This window comes from Macrotis lagotis, chromosome 4, assembly GCF_037893015.1.
Source record: "Macrotis lagotis isolate mMagLag1 chromosome 4, bilby.v1.9.chrom.fasta, whole genome shotgun sequence".
NCBI classification, from domain to species: Eukaryota; Metazoa; Chordata; class Mammalia; order Peramelemorphia; family Peramelidae; genus Macrotis; species Macrotis lagotis.
This window is the reverse complement of record NC_133661.1, coordinates 74,474,961-74,493,253: the sequence shown is the minus strand read 5'-3', so window position 1 is coordinate 74,493,253 and position 18,293 is coordinate 74,474,961. Positions and strand designations below refer to the sequence as shown.

Genomic DNA, 18,293 nt, shown 5'->3' with positions numbered 1-18,293 from the left:
CAGGGGAATTTCAAATGTTCCTGTTGGAATGGCCAAAGCTGAACAGAAGGTTTGATCTTCAAATACAGGACTCAGGTGAAGCATAGAGATTGGAGGAGAAGTGGAAAATTATGAGGGACTTAATGAGGATGAACTGCATGTATTCTTGTATAGAAAAATGACACTGATAATACTCATATGAACCTTCTCAATTAACAGAGCAGGTAGAAGGAGCTTTTATAGATGAAGCACAAGAGAGAGCTGAATTTGAAGATATGATAACGATATATTATAAAAATGGAGTCAATGGCTAAAAGGGAAATGTACTGGGAGTAAGAGAAAGGAGAGGTGGAATATGCTAAGATATTTCATATAAAATATATATACATATATATATTTACAACGATCTTTTGCAATGATATGGAAGGGGGGAAGATGAGGGGGATTGAGGGAACCTCCACTCTCATCAGAAATGACTCAGAGAGGAAACAGCATATACACTCATTAGGGTATAGACATCTATAGTAGAAAGGAGGGGGATGTAGGTGATTGAGGAGAGGGTAAATCATAGGAGATATTCATCAGTTATAACACATTTTCATTTTTACTTCTTGAAAGGGGCTGGGATTAGGTGGCCTGTCCAGGACCATGGGGCTGGGTGATTACTGGGTCTCAGGGGTGGGTATGTGGGCTCGGGGTCTCTTGTCCCCATGGCTGGTGATCAGTCCACTGTGCCACTCAGCTACCCTACAGCACATTTTAGAAGAGGGACGGAATGATAGGAGAGAGAAAATATAATACGTGGTACTTGGGAGAAATGGATGGAGGGAATTACAATCAGCAATAGCAACAGTGGAAAAATATGGAAGTAACTTTTATGATAGACTTATTATAAAGAATGTGATCCACCTGAGATAGAGCTGATGGTATCAGAACACAGACTGAAACACATTTTTTTTCCTCTTTCCTTTATCTTATTTCTCATGAGGGTCTATATTTTTTTTTGGAAGAGGGGGCATTATGTTTGCTCTTAAGGAAGAGTATTTTAGTAATGTATTAAAAAAAATCATTTGCACAAAAATATTCATGGCAGCTCTGTTTGTGGTGGCAAAAAATGGAAATTAAGTAAATGTCCTTTAATTGGGGAATGGCTTAACAGAATGTGGTATATGTAATGTGATGGAATTATTGTTCTATTAGAAACCAGGAGGGATGGGAATTCAGAGAAGCCTGGAAAGATTTGCATGGACTGATACTGAGCAATTTGAGCAGAACCAGAGGAACATTGTGCACCCTAGCAGCAACATGGGGGTGGATGACCAACCTTGATGGACTTGCTCAATCCACTAGTGCAAGGAGACACAATACTTTATTTTTCTTCCTTAAGGATATGATTTCTCTCTCATCACATTCAACTTAGATCAATTATACCATGGAAACAATGTAAAGACTAAGAGACTGCCTTCTGTGGGGGGGTGGGGGGAGAGAAGCAAGATTAAAGGAAAAATTGTAAATAATCCAAAATAATTTAAAAAAATAAATTAAATTACTTGTTCAGCTGAAGAAAAATAAGCCATTCTCCAACTGACAAATGGTCAAAGGATATGCAAAGACAGATGAGGAAATCAAAGTGATTCACAGCAATATGAAAAATTTCTCTAAATCATTACTTATTAGAGAAATGCAAATTAAAGCATCTCTGAGGTTCTATTTCACACCTCTCAGACTGAACAATATAACCAGAAAGGACAAAGATCAATGTTAGAAGGGATGTGGGAAATCCCGACACTAATACATTGTTGGTAGAGCTGTGAATTCATCCAAACTTTCTGGAAAGAAATTTGGAACTATGCCCAAAGGGCAACAAAAACGAGCATACCCTTTGATCCAGCAATAACACTAATGGGTCTATACCCTGAAGAGATGATGAAAAAGGGTAAAAACATCACTTACACAAAAATATTCGTAGCAGCCCTGTTTGTGGTGATAAAGAATTAGAAATTAAGTGAATGTCTTTCAATTGGGGAATGGCTTAACAAACTGGTATAGAGGACGCTAAGTGGCGCAGTGGATAGAGCACTGGTCCTGGAGTCACAAGTACCCGAGTTCAAATCAGACACTTAATAATTACCCAACTGTGTGGCCTTGGGCAAGCCACTTAACTCCCCATTAGCCTTGCAAAAACCTAAAAAACAAACAAACAAAAAAACTGGTATATATGTCTGTCATGGAACACTATTGCTCTACTAGAAACCAGGAGGGACAGGAATTCAGGGAAGCCTGGGAGGATTTGCATGAACTGATGCTGAGTAAGATGAGCAGAACCAGAAAAACACTGTATACCCTAACAGCAACATGGGGGTGATAATCAACTTTGATGGACTTGCTCATTCCATCAGTGCAACAACCAGGGACAATTTGGGGCTATCTGCAAGGAGAATACCATCTGTATCCAGAGAAAGAATTGCAGAGTTTGAACAAAGACTTTTACCTTTAATTTAGGGGAAAAAAAACCTGTTATCTTATTATACAATCATGCTATCTCTTATACTTTATTTTTCTTTCTTAATGATATGATTTCTCTCTCATCACAATGAAGTTAGATCAATGTATACCATGGAAATAACGTAAAGACTAACAGAATGCTTTTTGTGGGGGTGGGGGGAGGGAAGCAAGATTAGGGGAAAAATTGTAAAACTCAAAATACATAAAAATCTTTCTAAAAAAAAGAAATTGAGATCTGAGTAAGACTAAAGGGACTCTGGATCCTTCCAGAACACCCCTTCTACAGCTCACTTCACCATAATGACCCCATGTATTCATTCCAGATAATCAAGTTAATAATGTGCACTACCTTCTGAGAATGGGATGTGGTGCACATTTTTCTGCTTATTTCATAACCAAGAGGACAATTGGCAATTATTAGGCTATATTATCCTCATTATTTCAGATAATTACTCCAATTATTCTCTGGCTGAATAAAGGGGTAAGAACAGTTGTGATTATGACCCTGATGTTCCAATAAAAACACTATTAGAGATTTATCACTCTTTTAATAATAAATTCTCATTTGCTCAGTCTCATTATTTAGTGAACTTTTTAAGACTCTTGCGTAATTAAAACATGCTTATTATTTCTGGATACAAAGTTTAGGAACAGAAGATTGGAACATTCCATGAATAACATATCTACACCAGGTCTTACCAGTGATAGAACTGGGATCTCAGTTTATATCAAATATAAGGGCACATCTTGCATTAGAACCACTGGATTTATAAAAACTATCATAGTACATCAGAAATACTTCTCTCTCTCTGATCCCAGCCGAATTGTTTTATATGGCAAAATTTTGCAATACCATCTACTTGATGAAAAATAAAATTTCTGAAAACTACATGAAACTATTTCAAATTTTTATTTAAATAATGTTAAGAGAAAGAAAAACAATTACCTGCACAACAAATGTTTTATCTCCAAATCCTGGAGTCATTCCCAAAAGGCTCATGTAAGAAGCCTCATTGATGAAGTTTTCAATTCCATGGAAGACCCCACGACCAGTGGCAGAGATACGCCCATGGATACCACCTTGACTGATGGGCTTTCCAGTGACACAGGCATGTGCATTAATATCCTATAAGGAAATTGAACAAGAATCAATCCACAAACATTTATTAAACACCTTAGTACCCAAGTGCTGCAGATACAAAGGGAAACAGTTCCTCTTCTCTTTGGGGAGACAACAAGAACATGTAAATAAAGGGTCATTTCTTGAAGAGGCCTCCTGGAGGAAAAGGCCTCTGAGTTGAGCTCTGAGCTCAACTAGGTCCTCTAAGAGGTGGAGGTGAGACGGGAGATGGACTGTCACTAGTGGTGAGCAGCAAGGCAGCCAGATGGACTGCACTGCAGATTATTTAAGAGTCCTCTGTACTCAGTGGAGAAAGGGAGGCCAGAGCCAGGGGTTCAAGAGTCTGTATTAGATCCTAGAAGCAATAAGGAGCTCACTGAGCAGAGGAATGGCAGGTCAGCTGTGGGTATTGGGAATAATGGAGGATGGAGACCATAAGGAGATCAGAGGTGATAAGCCTGAAGTAGCAGGTGGAGGGAGTTGGGGGGGGGGGGTTGAGTAGAAAGAAGACAGGCAGGAGAAATGGTGAGACAAGTGTTACAAGTGATTCACTATGTGGAGAGAGTGACATTAAGAAGGAGCCCAAGTTAATGAATCTGGGTGACCTGAAGAAAGGGAGGTGTCGAGATGATGGGAAAGGGAAGAAAGAGAGTTCTGTTTTGAGTGTATTGAAGTTTGAGATGATGAAGGACATTCTTAAAAATCATCACTAGGGAAAATCTCAGCAATACCTGACATGGAGGTAACAAATTATTTAACCAAAAATCCAAATCTTACAGCTTGGCTAATTAACTGAATTGTAGACTTGGTGGCTTTCATTTGTGCATTCAGTAAGGATTTACTAACCTGCCACCTCACTAAACTGGAGAAGGAACCCAAACTACAAAAGACCCCTCTTCACGGTGCTTTCATTTGACCGGTGCTTTCTTTTGACTGTCATTATTAATTCCACTGAGACTCTTTCTTTGTTCCCTATCCCTAGATATTCCTTGTCTAACCCTTCTCCACTCTGACCTTATCTTTATTTTTCATTCCCATAACACTCTGTACATTCTGTATTTGAAGCCATCATAAATACTGAAATGCATCCAAGCTGGCTTAACTATATCATCTCTCCAAATTGACAGGTACAGGCTTCAAGGATAGGCCTCTGTAGTACTGTTCTTTAGAATCTCTATATAGCAGAGAAAAAAAAATGCTGAGTAGCTTTTCTCACCACAACTAAAAAAAATAAACTTGTTATGGTATCAGAAATATCTAATTCATTATAGTAGAGTACTAAGTTACATTGGATTAAGGCGACTAACATTTCACACTAAATGTAAGATAAAGGGAAAAAACCTTTATTTTCCTGTAGCAGCTCATTCAAGCTTGAGATCCACAGCTTGTTACTAACTTGGCAGCAATCCACAGCCAATCTGAAAGTAAAGCTTGATTTCCTTTTCACCCCCAGATGAGGACGTGACTTTTTCCTCCATAGCAACTGGTGGCAACTTTACTGTTTGCAGAGGTTTTGCAGGATCTCACCACAGGATTTCCAGAAATGAAACCGTGGGGGGGATTTTTTAAAGACAAGATTTTCCATCACAGCAAGCTCTAACAAATGTTAAGTGATGTGCACTTGGACGGCACGTCTGATGTTTTCAGAGTGCTTTCATATTTACTGGTATCTTTAGCAACGAAGATATAATCTGACGATATGTGGGTCTGATGGAGAGGGGAGGGGGTCATGTGAGAGGGAGAGCATGAAAAAGACATGAGAACTCAAAATAGCAAATACTCTAGAAAACCTTGACATCCCTCACCAACTACTCAGTGATTCCTGAAATTCCTTCACAAAATAGAAATGGGAAAAGTTCATCCTTTCACAATGAGAAACAAAGAAATAAGAAATGAAAACAGGAAGGGGACCATAAAGTGGAGGAGGGGAAGGAATGTTATAATAGTGCAGGATGGGTAGGATGAGGCCCACTAAGCTGAAGAGGGACATGGCCAGCTGCAAATGGATGGATCCAGGAGGAGGCCAAGAAGGAGGCCGCTGCCCTAGTGGAGGGTGAATGAGGAGAAAGACTGTAGAGGTGGGAGCAATGAGACTCTGGTAACAAAGGGGGAAAGGTGAGTGAAGGCTGCCAATTTTGGCACTTGAAGGATGAAGGTCTTCCCCACAGAAATAAAGGTGTTTGTGAGAGGAGGAGGAGCATTAGTTCTGGTTTTGACCTGTTGAGATGCCCCCACAGAAATAAAGGTGTTTGTGAGAGGAGGAGGAGCATTAGTTCTGGTTTTGACCTGTTGAGATGCCCCCACAGAAATAAAGGTGTTTGTGAGAGGAGGAGGAGCGTTAGTTCTGGTTTTGACCTGTTGAGATGCCCCCACAGAAATAAAGGTGTTTGTGAGAGGAGGAGGAGCATTAGTTCTGGTTTTGACCTGTTGAGATGCCTGCGGAGCAGTGTGTTTGAAATGTCCAGGACCCTGCTGCTGTATGAAGGAGAAGTACACTTATACCTGTTCTGCCAGGAGCCAGAGGGTGGAGGGAGGGACAAGAAGCAGGAGGGGGAGGGGCCGATTTCAGCTCAAAGTGGAAGAACAAGAGATCAAGATGGGTCTCAAAGTAGAAGAGGAGGCCTTAGGACTGTCTTGGCTGGAGCTGCTCTAGGGTGGGATCCCCAGGAGATTCTAGGTCCCAAAATGAGTGAGAAGCCTGGAGCTGGCCTGCCTTGGCTCCTAGAGGCAGGGTTGACAGACCACTTGAGGAGTTAGAACTCTGCTCACAGGTTGCCACAAACACTTCAAAAGGCGGGCAAAGTTAGAGCTCAGGAGACATGAACAAGAAATTAAGAATCTAATCCCAGTGAGGAGGAAAAAGACATTTCACTGTTTTTTGAAAGTCCTTTAGGCCAGAGGCAGGCAGTCCCTTTTGGTAACTAAACAGTATACTTTCATTCACTGAAGGCAAGATCCCAAATGCAACGTGGGTGGTAAAGCCCAGGAAGTGATTTAAAAAGCTGTTTCTAGAGCAAATCCAAACAGGCAAATGACTGTATAAAAGCAGAGATTTATGGAATTAGTTTTCCCACAGCTTTCTTTCATGAATAATTAAAACCTCTTCAGAGTGTGGAACAGCACAACCCTTGTGATGCCAACCTGCAAGGCAGGAGCTGAGGCAGGAGCCAAGGTGCATCGGGCACCTGCATCACCAACCACACCAGCGACAGTGCCATGTTACCTATACAATCTATCTCAATGCTCCTTGCACAGCTAAAACATCATGAGGTTTAGATTCATGAGGGCAATTAGGAACTAAAATTGTAGCATTCTTGCCTGATTTCTTTTTCACATCATTTCCACAAAAGAACCTCAGATCACAAGTACTGAAATGTTCAAATGATTCTGCACTAAGACTCTTCTTTGTTGTCAGAATGTGCTACGCATACCAACATCTTGTCTAAGTTGGCAACAGCAGAGTCCACGGAGACTAGAAGAGGGAGCATGAAAACAATTGTCAGACCAACTGAGAGAGGGTTCCTTAGGAAGGGCAGAAGAGAGAAAAGCTTTTGGGGGAGGAGGACAGACAATACAGCTACTTTGCCCTGTTTCTTGTAGCCACCTCTCCTGTTGCCCCCAGTCCAGCATGGTCCTTCCAAACTATCCTTTCTCCAGTGCATCAAGTGTGAATTCCCTAACCTGGCATCTGAGGTCTCCCACAATGTCTCAAATTTGCTCCTTTCAGCCTCATTTGAACTATCTCTAACACAATACTTGTAAGCACCAGGTGGGCAGGGCCTCTCATTGTTCCTCAAATCTCTCTTGTACTTTGCTGCCTCCATTCCAATGCATTCTCAAGTTCTTATAACAAAGGGCAGGTAGGTAGATATTGTAGCAGGGGTGGGGGTGGGAGGAAGCAGGAAATGAAACCAGCAAAAAAAATTTGGAAAACTGATTCAGCATAAAGAAATGAGACTAAAAGCTTGCAAATCACTGAAAAGATTTAAACCTGAACAACACACTTTTTTTTTAAGGTAACACACTTTCTTAAAGAAAAAAATCATAAGGTATCTTAGGACTTGGCAAGAAAATATCCAGAAAAATGAAATTGATTATTAAGTCAAGAAATAAGTTAATGCAATGTAAAGACTATCAGACTGCCTTCTATGGGGGATGGTGGGAGGGAAGTAAGGTTGGAGGGAAAATTGTAAAACTCAAAAAACAATTAAAAAAAGTTTTTTAAAAAAAGAAATAAGTTAATGATGTGGGAGTCATTTCTTAATTCAGTCACTAAATAAGATGGATAAAAGTACCCAGAAACTTGGTCACCACCTGATCATATTCAACAGAAAGACATATTAAGGCAAAACAAAAATGATTAAGAACATAGAATTGAAAACTGGTATCTTATTGCCTGATCTTGCTATCTCTCATACTTTGTTTCTTCCTTAAGGATATGATTTCTCTCTCACTCAATTTGGATCAGTGTATACCATGGAAACAACATAAAAACTGACAAATTGCCTTCTGTGGGGGGTGGGGAAAGGGAAGAAAGATTAGGGAAAAAGTTGTAAAACTCAAAATAAATAAAATCTTTAATTTAAAAAAAGAACATAGAATTGTTTGGAAGATGCTATTCTCTCTGTAAAATCTGCTGTAACACCCTACTGAGTCAGATTACTCCAAGCACATCTACAAATAAAACTGGAAGGAGGTCAACAGAGAGACAAAAAATGGAACAGATCCACTGTCAACAATAGTGGAGCTGCCACATTTAGACTAAGATTAGCACCAGATATAATTATTAAAAAAAAAAAAGACATGACAATCAGGAGTGGTTTGTAGGTATTGGAAGCAAATCAGAATGGATCAAGAGACTAATATCCAAGATTGCAAAAAAAAAAGATAACAAAGCAAAATAAAAAAAATCATGCATTGTAGTATTTAAGAGGTAATTTGAGAGTCAACAATAATTGATTATTCTTACATTCTCATTTCTTTAACATCTTAGAAATGAGTGGAATATGTTAAAAATACTTTGAATTTATTTTCCCTACTCCCTTTCCGCTCCAAATTAAAATCTCATATTTCTGACACCAGGAGAGGCATAAAGGGGATGAAAAAACTGAGCTCAGAAATCTTGAGTTAAGCCTATTTTGGTTGGGAAACCTGGGGCAAGTCATTTAGCTTCACAGTGCTCTAATCAACTCTAAAACTATAAGATGCCAATCTCTATTTGAAAATGAAACTTCTTTAGTGGAACTTCTCTATAAAGAAATCACAGATCAAGTTTAAAAAAAAATCTGCCAATAAAGATATATGGAAGAAAATCAGAGAACATTACATGCTCTTAAAAATTGAAATTGTGGATAACCTAGAGAGCAAGAGAGGCAAAACAGACATCAGTAGGCTGCTAGTGCAATTTATCAGCAACAAAGACTTCAGCCTCATGAAGCAGCACAGGGAATTAGGAAGCCCATGGTCAAAAAAGGATAGTTATATTGGTGAGAGCAAGAAATGATGGTGCCTAGGGAATATAGCCTAAGGCTCCAGGAGGAGTGCCTCTAGAGGGGATGTTAGAGGTGAGAGGGCAAGCCTCTACTGTGATCTAGACAAAAAGTACCAAGCAAATAAACATCTTTTTCCCTACATTGAGAGTATAAAAATTAATTCACACTGTGTGTCAGGGATCAGCCTCCTTTTAAAAGAAAAAAGGTGGACCAGAAAAAAGGGATTATTTCTGGTTTGTGCATATCTGCCAGAAAACATTGCTTCCCAAGAGAAATGATGTGATGTCCAGTAAAACAAAACCATTTTAAACCAATCCCTTCTCTGGTACTTACATAATGTCCTATGGTACTGGCATAGGTATCTGCAATCCATGACATCTCTCTTTCACCTGTGCTCATGTCAGGAGCAGGAACATCAACACCGGGTCCTGTTTACAAAAGACAAAAGATCAATGCAATCAATTTTTAACCTAAATCAACAAAAGCAAACGGCAGGAAGATCAAGAATTCTTTATAACAAAAGCCAATCTAGACTAAAATTTGTTTAACAGTCCATATCATTATGTGACTTGATTTAACTTACTGTTTCACTGTAAAAAGAAAGTCAAAATCTTTGAAAAAGCATTCAGCAATGCATTTCAATTCCTTTTGGAAAAATATGTTTGTGTGTTGATCAATTAGACAAACAAAATAAAACAAATCTTTGATTGATTTTTAAAGTAGATATAGTGGAAAGAACATGGGACAAGTCAAAGTAATATAGCCCTAGCCCTCCTACTAGACAGCTATACAAACAGACGAAATGCACTTAACTCTCTGCTACCATAGCAGCCCCCCTCCCCCATCTGTAATCTGATAGGATACCCATCCTCACTACCACCTACCTCAAAAGGTTGCTGTGAGAATAAAAATGAGATTATGGTAAGTACTTTTGCTATTTAAATAAACCCCTACCACAGGAGCAAAAAGACGTCAATGAGAGAAGTATAAAGAAAACCTAATTTCATTTAGTTTGACATTGTGAAAACTATGTTCTATCTCCTGACTACTGTGTGGACCAGATAAAAACTTATTATTTCTTCTATTTATTTATTTATTTTTTGGCAAGGCAATGGGGTTAAGTGAAAACTTATTATTTCTTTAAGAAAATACAATCTGGGGGCGGGCTAGGTGGCAAAGTGGATAGAGCACTGGCCCTGGAGTCAGGGGTACCTGAGTTCAAATCCGGCCTCAGACCCTTAATAATTACCTAGCTGTGTGGCCTTGGGCAAGCCACTTAACCCTGTTTGCCTTGCAAAAACCTAAAAAAAAAAAAATACAATCTGAATGCTATGACAATAAGCAACTGACTGACCAACTACAGACTTCTATCTGGATTTTCTACTTGTTATCATTAATATTAAGCACACTGTACATTGTTTGGCAAATAATAGGGGCATAATAAGTGCTTTTTTTTTCATCCATTCTTCACATTGTACATTAGGAAACCTAAGCTGGAGAAGAACCGGAAAAGACAAATTAAAATGATCTGTGGATAGGAAGACTTCTATGTAAGGAGAGACCAACAAATTAAAAGAAAAAGGATGATTTAGAATTGCAAAGAATCTTGAAGCATATGAAAAGTGAAAATCTCAGAATACTAGAAACTTAAAAGTATTAGTTTTGGAACAAATAATAAACGGAAAACTCTCATGATTTACTTCCTTCATACAAATACATAACCAACTATAACATAGTACGTGAGAAGCATGGGGGTGATTCCAAAGAAAAGAAAGCATTCTGTAGAGGCAACTGTCCTGATCTCTTGGCCTGCTCTGTGGTCACTGCCCAGTCTCTTTTCAGCTTGACTTATGACTTGATTCCCAGTGCAGATGGGCACCTGGACTACAGAATGAGTCTGAAGTCTGCAGGCACTGGGCAGGGCTTGAAGCCACCCCCAGGTTCAATGACCAACCTTTTATCCTCAAGGGTGGCTCAAGGACGGGTTTCAAGTAACTATCTTAAAATCATCAGATTTTTTTTTCCCTTGGCACAAAGGAAACAATAAGGTTACAATTTTTAAAAATAAAAAATGCCATTCAGGTATCATTTCTAAAGGGAATGAGATCACTTATACAATTCTCTTTTAAAACTTCCACCCTTCCTAGTAGCCCAGGGATCATTCTCCACCCTTCCAACAGCTCTCTATGACTTTAGGATGTATTCTTATGTCTTCATGCCTCCACATTGGCTGGCTCCCATGCCTAGGGATCCTCTCTTCTTGCCTCTATCTCTTGGAATCCCTCAAATTCTCCAAGACTCAGCTAAGTGCTGCCTTCTTCCTGAGGCCTTTCCTAACCCATCTGAGGGCTGCATCGCTTCTCACAAAAGACTTTTCTTTTGTACAAATTGGTACATAAGCATATCTGCACATGCTGTCTTGCTCTTTAGAAAGAAAGCTCCTTGAAGACAGAATGCTTTTTAACTAAATATATTTTTATGTCTTCATGGAAGAAAGTATTGTGCTTTATTTCCCTACTATTCTAACTGCATCCATACTGACTGGGAGCAAACTAGAACTGTTATGTTAACGGATGCTATGGGGAGTAGCACCATTTGAACTGACATATATGCATCATATTTATCAGAAAAAAAGCACAACTCTCAGCATCAATTAAGAAGAATGTCAACCAAATTCTTAAAGCATATTAAAATTAACATCTAGAAAATGAAGTCTGTTTTAGAAAGAAATGCAATAGGAGGCAGCACAGCCTAACTCAAAGAGCCCTGGCCTTGGAAGAAACAAATGGGCACTCAAAGCAGGGCTCAAAGAAGCTTGAGAGACCTGGGCTAGAAACCAGCTGTGAAACTGCAGATCAAAGTCCCTAGCCCTCTTCCTTCACCTCAGTTTCCTCATCTGTAAAATGTGGATAATGGTATCTATCCTATCCACTTCAAAGGATGGCTGTGAGGAAAGTGGTTTGTGGTAAAGCCTAGGCCATCACGTAAAAAAGTAAGCAATTATTATACATACCAATAAAGCCCTTTTTTGCTAGTTCCATGGTAAACCTCCTTGTGATTTTTTCCAGCTCAATATCCTATAAAGAAATAGAGATATTACATATTAAAAATGGTGTTACCTTCACACATGCAAAGTTAACAGTCAATTTAGCATAGCCAGATTCTAAAGGACCCTGTCTCCAAGCCTTAATGAACCTCTTTTACTGGGTAGCTATATTGCAATCTCTATCCCAACAGCTTATCCCAGGTTAACTGAGAGACCTCTTTACAATGGGGTCATACTCAGGACTGTTTGAATTGTGTCAATTTATCAATATATTTTAAATATCTAACATATTCAGAGCTAGGAGCCCAAATGCAATGAGTTCTGGTTGCTCAGAAACATAAGACTGTCATTTTTAAAAATGATAACATTCAACAATACAAAAAGGAAAACTTAATAGTGTCTAAGACAGAAAAAAAACCAAGCCCCCCCAAAATCAATTTTTTTCTTTAAATTCAAGTAACAATTATTTAATTAAGTAACAATTAAGTAACAATTATTTAAGGAAACAATGACTCTCAATGTAGAGGGATCTACCTCTTTACTGAGTGAGGAAAAGGTCAATAGTGACATCAAATAGGTAGGTGACCTTTTATATGGCAATTTACCAAATGAGTAACTTATTTACTTGTTTTTCCATTTTTCTTTTAAGCAATAGGGTTCATTAATCTCACCTCTGGGGAAAGGGGAAATCAGTTGGGAAAACAGCAACACAAAAGAAGGGCAGAGGGAACATTATTCTAATTTTCACATACACATAAAGGTGGAACTTACTGAATACTGCTTGGGATTGATTTTAACACCAGCTTTGGCTCCTCCAAATGGCACATCTAAAGCAAAAAGAGGGAGTGTGTGTGTGTGTGTGTGTATGAGGGTAGAGAACAGAATAAGAAAGACAAACAGAATACGTGGAATAAAAATGACTTCAAATTTTGAATGTAAAATTCATTCTTTCTCCTAAATCTCATTAACAATTATGTCCTGTCAAATCTAAACTTAAATCACTCTCTAATACAATAAGGGCTGTAAGAATTTTTTGTGACTTAACTGTTTAATAAGATTTTCTATCACATTTAAATTTGCTATTAATTAATTCAGGCATCCTTTAAAAGATATGTTCTTTCAAGAATTTTTGATTTTAAGATAATGCTTCTATAATGTCCATTTAGTTTCAATTCCTTACTACAATATCTTGTTAAAAATAACATTCAGTTACCACTTTTCTCTCTAAGAGCTTAGAGCACCTTTAGAACATCCTACCACAAACAAGAAAGCACTCTTACCAACCACAGCACATTTATAAGTCATCAGAGATGCCAAGGCTTTTACTTCATCCACACAAACATCTGTACTGTAACGGATACCTATAAGAATCAGAAGGATAAAAACAGGTTTAAAGAAGCATTATTTAATTCAGATCTAAGGTAAATTTTTAAAAACTCATTTTTTTCCAACTAATCATCATAGATTTCCTAGAGGGGTAGCAGGTTATTGCACTGATCAGAGTCCTTGAAGTCTTCTAAAGTGTTTGTCTTAACAATTTTTTATTACTATATAAATTGTTCTGGTTGTGCCAGTTCACTGATTCAATTCATCCAGGTGTTCTTAGGCCTGAAATCCACCCCTGAATCATTTCTTTTGACACATTAGAATTTCATGATGCTGATTCATTCCAACATTAAATAGAATATTCTGTCATTCTGATGGGCCAGTTCTCTGGCCGTTCAGAACTGGGCCCTTTTCTCCCTTTCCAGTTGCCCTACACCTCTCTCCCCTCCACTGTGCTTGGTGACCAGGGACACTGCTCTTCTTACAGTTCTTCCCAGAAGATACTCCATTTCCAGCCTCTGAAATATTCTCCTCTCCTCTGTCTCTTGGCTTCCCTGACTTCCTTTCAGCCCCAGCTAAAAATCGAGCCTTCCTCAAGAAGCCTTTCCAGATTCTCTCTGAATGCCAGTGTCTTCTCTCCATAGGAACAGATCCAATTTATCCTCCAAAGAGTGTCTGGGATTCCTGACAGCATAGACCATCTTTGGCTTTCTTCGAACAGTGCCTTCTATAAAACAAGCACTTAATAAATGACTGATTTCAGCAGTCTTTAACATTTAAAAAAAAAAATGTTTTCACTAGTGATTACTGCATTTAGCCAACCCACTGCAAACAATATCTTTCAAGGTAATGGGATCAAAAGAAATATAGTTGTACTCTAAATGCCAGAACCAATGGAACTGAGTTTAAATTACCCTGTAGATTTAAACCACCTACAAGGTCAAGGGTGCTGCCTCCTGCCTTAGCTCTAGGTATCAGCCTCATCTCCAGCTTTGAATAAAAGGGTTTTAATTCAGGGGCAGCTGGGGGTGGGATGACGGTTAGTGCACTGACCCTGTCATCAGAAGGATCCAGGTCAAATCCAGCATCAGATTCCACCCAAGCTGCCTCCCACCCCCCTACACCTAGCCTTGAAGCTCATGATTCCCTTCTTTCAAGACAAAGTTCAAGCACCACCTTCTAAGCCTATCCCCCAAATGCCAGCTCCTTCCTTAATTCTTTTGCAAGCACTTGTTTCCCTTGAGAAGAAGAGCCGAGGAAGGTGGCTGACTCCCAGAAAGCATGGATTAATGCTTGTAGACTGAGGGATGATGAAGGAGTCCCCCTTACCCCCCCCATACACACAGTCTGGGTGAGGCCGCCCTCACAGCCAAGCCTAAACCTCATATTTGGATGAACAGTCATCTTGGGTCTCATTAAACAGACCTAAGCACCTCTGGAAGAATGCTGCCCTCTAAAAGGACACATGGTTTCCAAGGCCACTCCCTCTGCTCCTGCCAACCCCAGACAGGTTGAGGCTCTCAGGGTGACCCAGTGGGCACTGCCCATCCAACCCTGATCAGTCTGAGGTACTCTTCATTCATGTGATTTTGCCTGCGTGGCTCCATGCAGTTGGCATGTTATCCATAATGAGGAACATCTGGAGTCCCAGCTATTTGGATTCTGTGTAAGGCATATTTCAAGAAACTTCCATAGTAACTTTGGTTAAAGTTTCTTATGCTTGTCTCTATATATATGTCAAGAAAAATCTCAAATTTAATATCCAGTCCTTAATGAATATTGAATTTACATGAAAAAATTATCCATCTAGGCTTTTGATAAAACTATTCAAAATCTAATTATAGCATCATGTCAGATGCTGCTTATTTGTAATTCTACTATCTTTCCCAAACTATATAAAATCATTTAAATCCCCAGAAGCATCTTGTCTAAAACATGTGATGAAAAGTAAAGGCTTCCCCCCACCTCCCCAATAACATTCTAAACTGAGCTTATAGGTTTGAAAGGGCTCTAAAAGAAAGTCCGTAACATTCCATTTGACCTTAGTCACCAGGTGAACAGGCAAGTACTTGTGTACCAAACTACATTTAAAATTATGCAGATCTATCTTTTAAAGATGTATATATTAGACTTTAGCTACTAGGTACTCAAGATGATCCAACTATGATCATCAGACTATGTTCTGAAATCTGCTGGCAGATAAGGGAAACGTTAAGTTCCATTTTTAATGACAAAGAATGAATACAAATTCACCTGCAAAGCCACTATTTCCTGAAACAACATAGCTGAGGTCTTATATAGATTAAAATTTGTAGCTATTTTTATAGCTGGACTTCAGAAGTCCAGAGGCTTTGTCAAGTGATGATGGGTCAGTCCACAAATCCCACAGGAGACAAATGATATCTGCTTAATATCAGAATGTAAGGAGGTACAAAGGTAGCTTCAATACTAAAAAGTTTCAACTGTTCAGAATTTAATTCTCCAGATAAAAAAAAAATCAACCTTCTTCATTCAGCAAATTCACAAGCAGAGTAACCTATAATCAAAGATCAATGTTTCTCAGAAGAATTTTGGATTATTTTATATAAACTTTGTATTTCTCCTATCTCCACAGAGTAAATAGAACACAAAATGAGAGTTCAAATATTCGTTAATGTTCATAATCAAATACCAAAAGCATTTATTCCAAATTAACACTGGGATTCTCCTCACCAATGAAGAGTCACAAAGCCTACAAAACAAGGAAAACAAAGTGCCCATTAAAAAGGCCTGCAAAATATAACATGAGTCAGAAACCAGTGATGACTGTTCATGGATTACCATGGAAAACACTCAAGTTTCCACTGGATGAGACCCAGGAAGACTCTTATTTACAAAGTAAAAAAAAAAAATTACCAACCACACCCAGTCAGAACTCAATTGCAAAGCACCAGAGCAGGAAAGAGGAAACAAGGCTACAAAATTAGTGGCTTCAAAAAACATTTTCTTTTTTATTCCCTTAAATGTTTTAAATTTTCTTTTGTCTTCACACTAGTCATTCCAGTAGGACATGGAGGAGAATCTGCTTCAATTCTAAACTGAAACTTTCTCAAGATCATTTTTTACAAGAGGGAATGTTTTAAAATGCTTTTAGTTTATTCTTTAAACATTTATTAATCATCCCCTATATGCCAGGCAATGAGGCACTATGCCAAGTGCCTGAGATACCCCCTCCCAAAAAGTCCCTGCCCTCACAGCTCACAACCTAATCAATCATAAAGAACTTAAGGACATCAGTACAAAAGGAAAACCAGAAATCATTCATTTCTGCTCAGTTAAACCAATCTAACTTTTTTAATTGAGCCAGGTCACACTACTATTAAGTAGATGAAATTAAAACTATTTAAGGGAAATATTATCTAAGTTTAGGGCTCACCATACTTTCATTTTAATCACTGGATTAGCAAAACAAAAATAGTTTATATATCCTAGCTAACTTATAGGAAAAATAGTAACATTCAAAGTTTCTCTATATAATGAAATAGGGGAAGGCCTCTATCTAGTGGTCTGGGACCTATGATGAACATGCCCCTTGGAGTTGCCAGCCCCTTCCTCATCATGAGCCCACAAGCAGTAAATAACTGGCACTTTGGAAAGCCAGGTGCAATATTTAGGTTTGTGGTCCCGAAAGGGATGGGGGGCTGCAACACCATGCCAAAGGAACCAGGAAGAGATGCTAACTTAGTACCCTTAAAAAGAGCCTTTGACCCCCACTTCCCATTGTGGGATTGGGAACTGACAGCTCTCCACGATCTTCCTAGGGGCTGAGAGAGGGTTCCTCCCCAATTCCCTTTTCTCTTCAAAGGCCCCCTTGACCAGGTGAGACTAAGACTACACTTCATGCCTCTGACTGTGCCTCTTAAGAATAAGGAGCCAAAGAGGCAGCTAGGTGGTGCAGCAGATAGAGCACTGGCCCTGGAGTCAGGAGAACCTGAGTTCAAATCCGGTCTCAGACACTTAATAATGACCTAGCTGTGAGGTCTTGGGCAAGCCACTTAACCCCAATGACTTGCAAAAACTAAAAAAAGAATGAGGAGCCAAAAAACAATGGGTGGTCATCCCAAGACTGAGAGGATGGTTAGTTTTCAAGTTCCAACTAGAATGACAACTAAAACCTAATCAAAGGAGATGACCACCACCGAGGGAGATGGACCATGCATGCCTGACTGGCCAGGAGTGACAGCTCTTGAGTTGCTTACTCAGATACTACAGACCTGAGGTAAAAATTAAATACCTGTTCAGCAAGGGGTTTTTCCTACCTCCCAGGAAAATATAATGGAAGAGATGTGTCAATATGCATTTGAGTCTTTAGCCAAATCAAAGATTTAAGAAATTTCTTTGGAGGAGGGGTATAATAAGCCAGAGAGGTGGGGAGTAAAAAGTCCAACTCTCTCTGGCATCAGTCTCCCTCCACAGGGCTAGGTACCCAGTCCTATTAATGTTCTTGAACACTGCTTTTTAATATAAACTTATTTAGGAAGTCTTTAAACCTGCAGACTTTAATTATAACTAAGACACGTGTGTGTGTGTGTGTGTGTGTGTGTGTGTGTGTGTGTGTGTGTGTGTGTGTCGAGGAGAGAGATAGAGGGAGGGAGGGAGGGAGGGGGGGAGGAAGGGAGGGAGGGAGGGAGGGAGGGAGAGAGGGAGAGAGAGAGAGAGATGATTTAGGTCAGAGTTTAAGTCACTTTCTATGTTCTGTGCGTCCCTTTGCAAAATGTCAACTTCTATAAATCACTTCTGTGGCTTCAGTTTCTCAAAATACAAAAATAATACCTAAAATAACACT

At 39.1% G+C, this 18,293-nt stretch overlaps 1 protein-coding gene across 1 annotated transcript in view; it reads right to left on the bottom strand.

Annotated features, from left to right (window-relative positions):
- The window catches only part of GLUD1 (glutamate dehydrogenase 1), a 41,996-nt gene that overhangs the window by 11,150 nt on the left and 12,553 nt on the right, over positions 1-18,293 (bottom strand). Inside the window, exons 2-6 of the mRNA XM_074233159.1 lie at positions 13,423-13,503; positions 12,914-12,969; positions 12,110-12,173; positions 9,430-9,524; positions 3,431-3,610 (exon numbers count right to left, since the gene is read on the bottom strand). Coding sequence (XP_074089260.1) covers positions 3,431-3,610; positions 9,430-9,524; positions 12,110-12,173; positions 12,914-12,969; positions 13,423-13,503 — 476 coding nt within the window. The remainder of the gene's footprint in view (positions 1-3,430; positions 3,611-9,429; positions 9,525-12,109; positions 12,174-12,913; positions 12,970-13,422; positions 13,504-18,293) is intronic.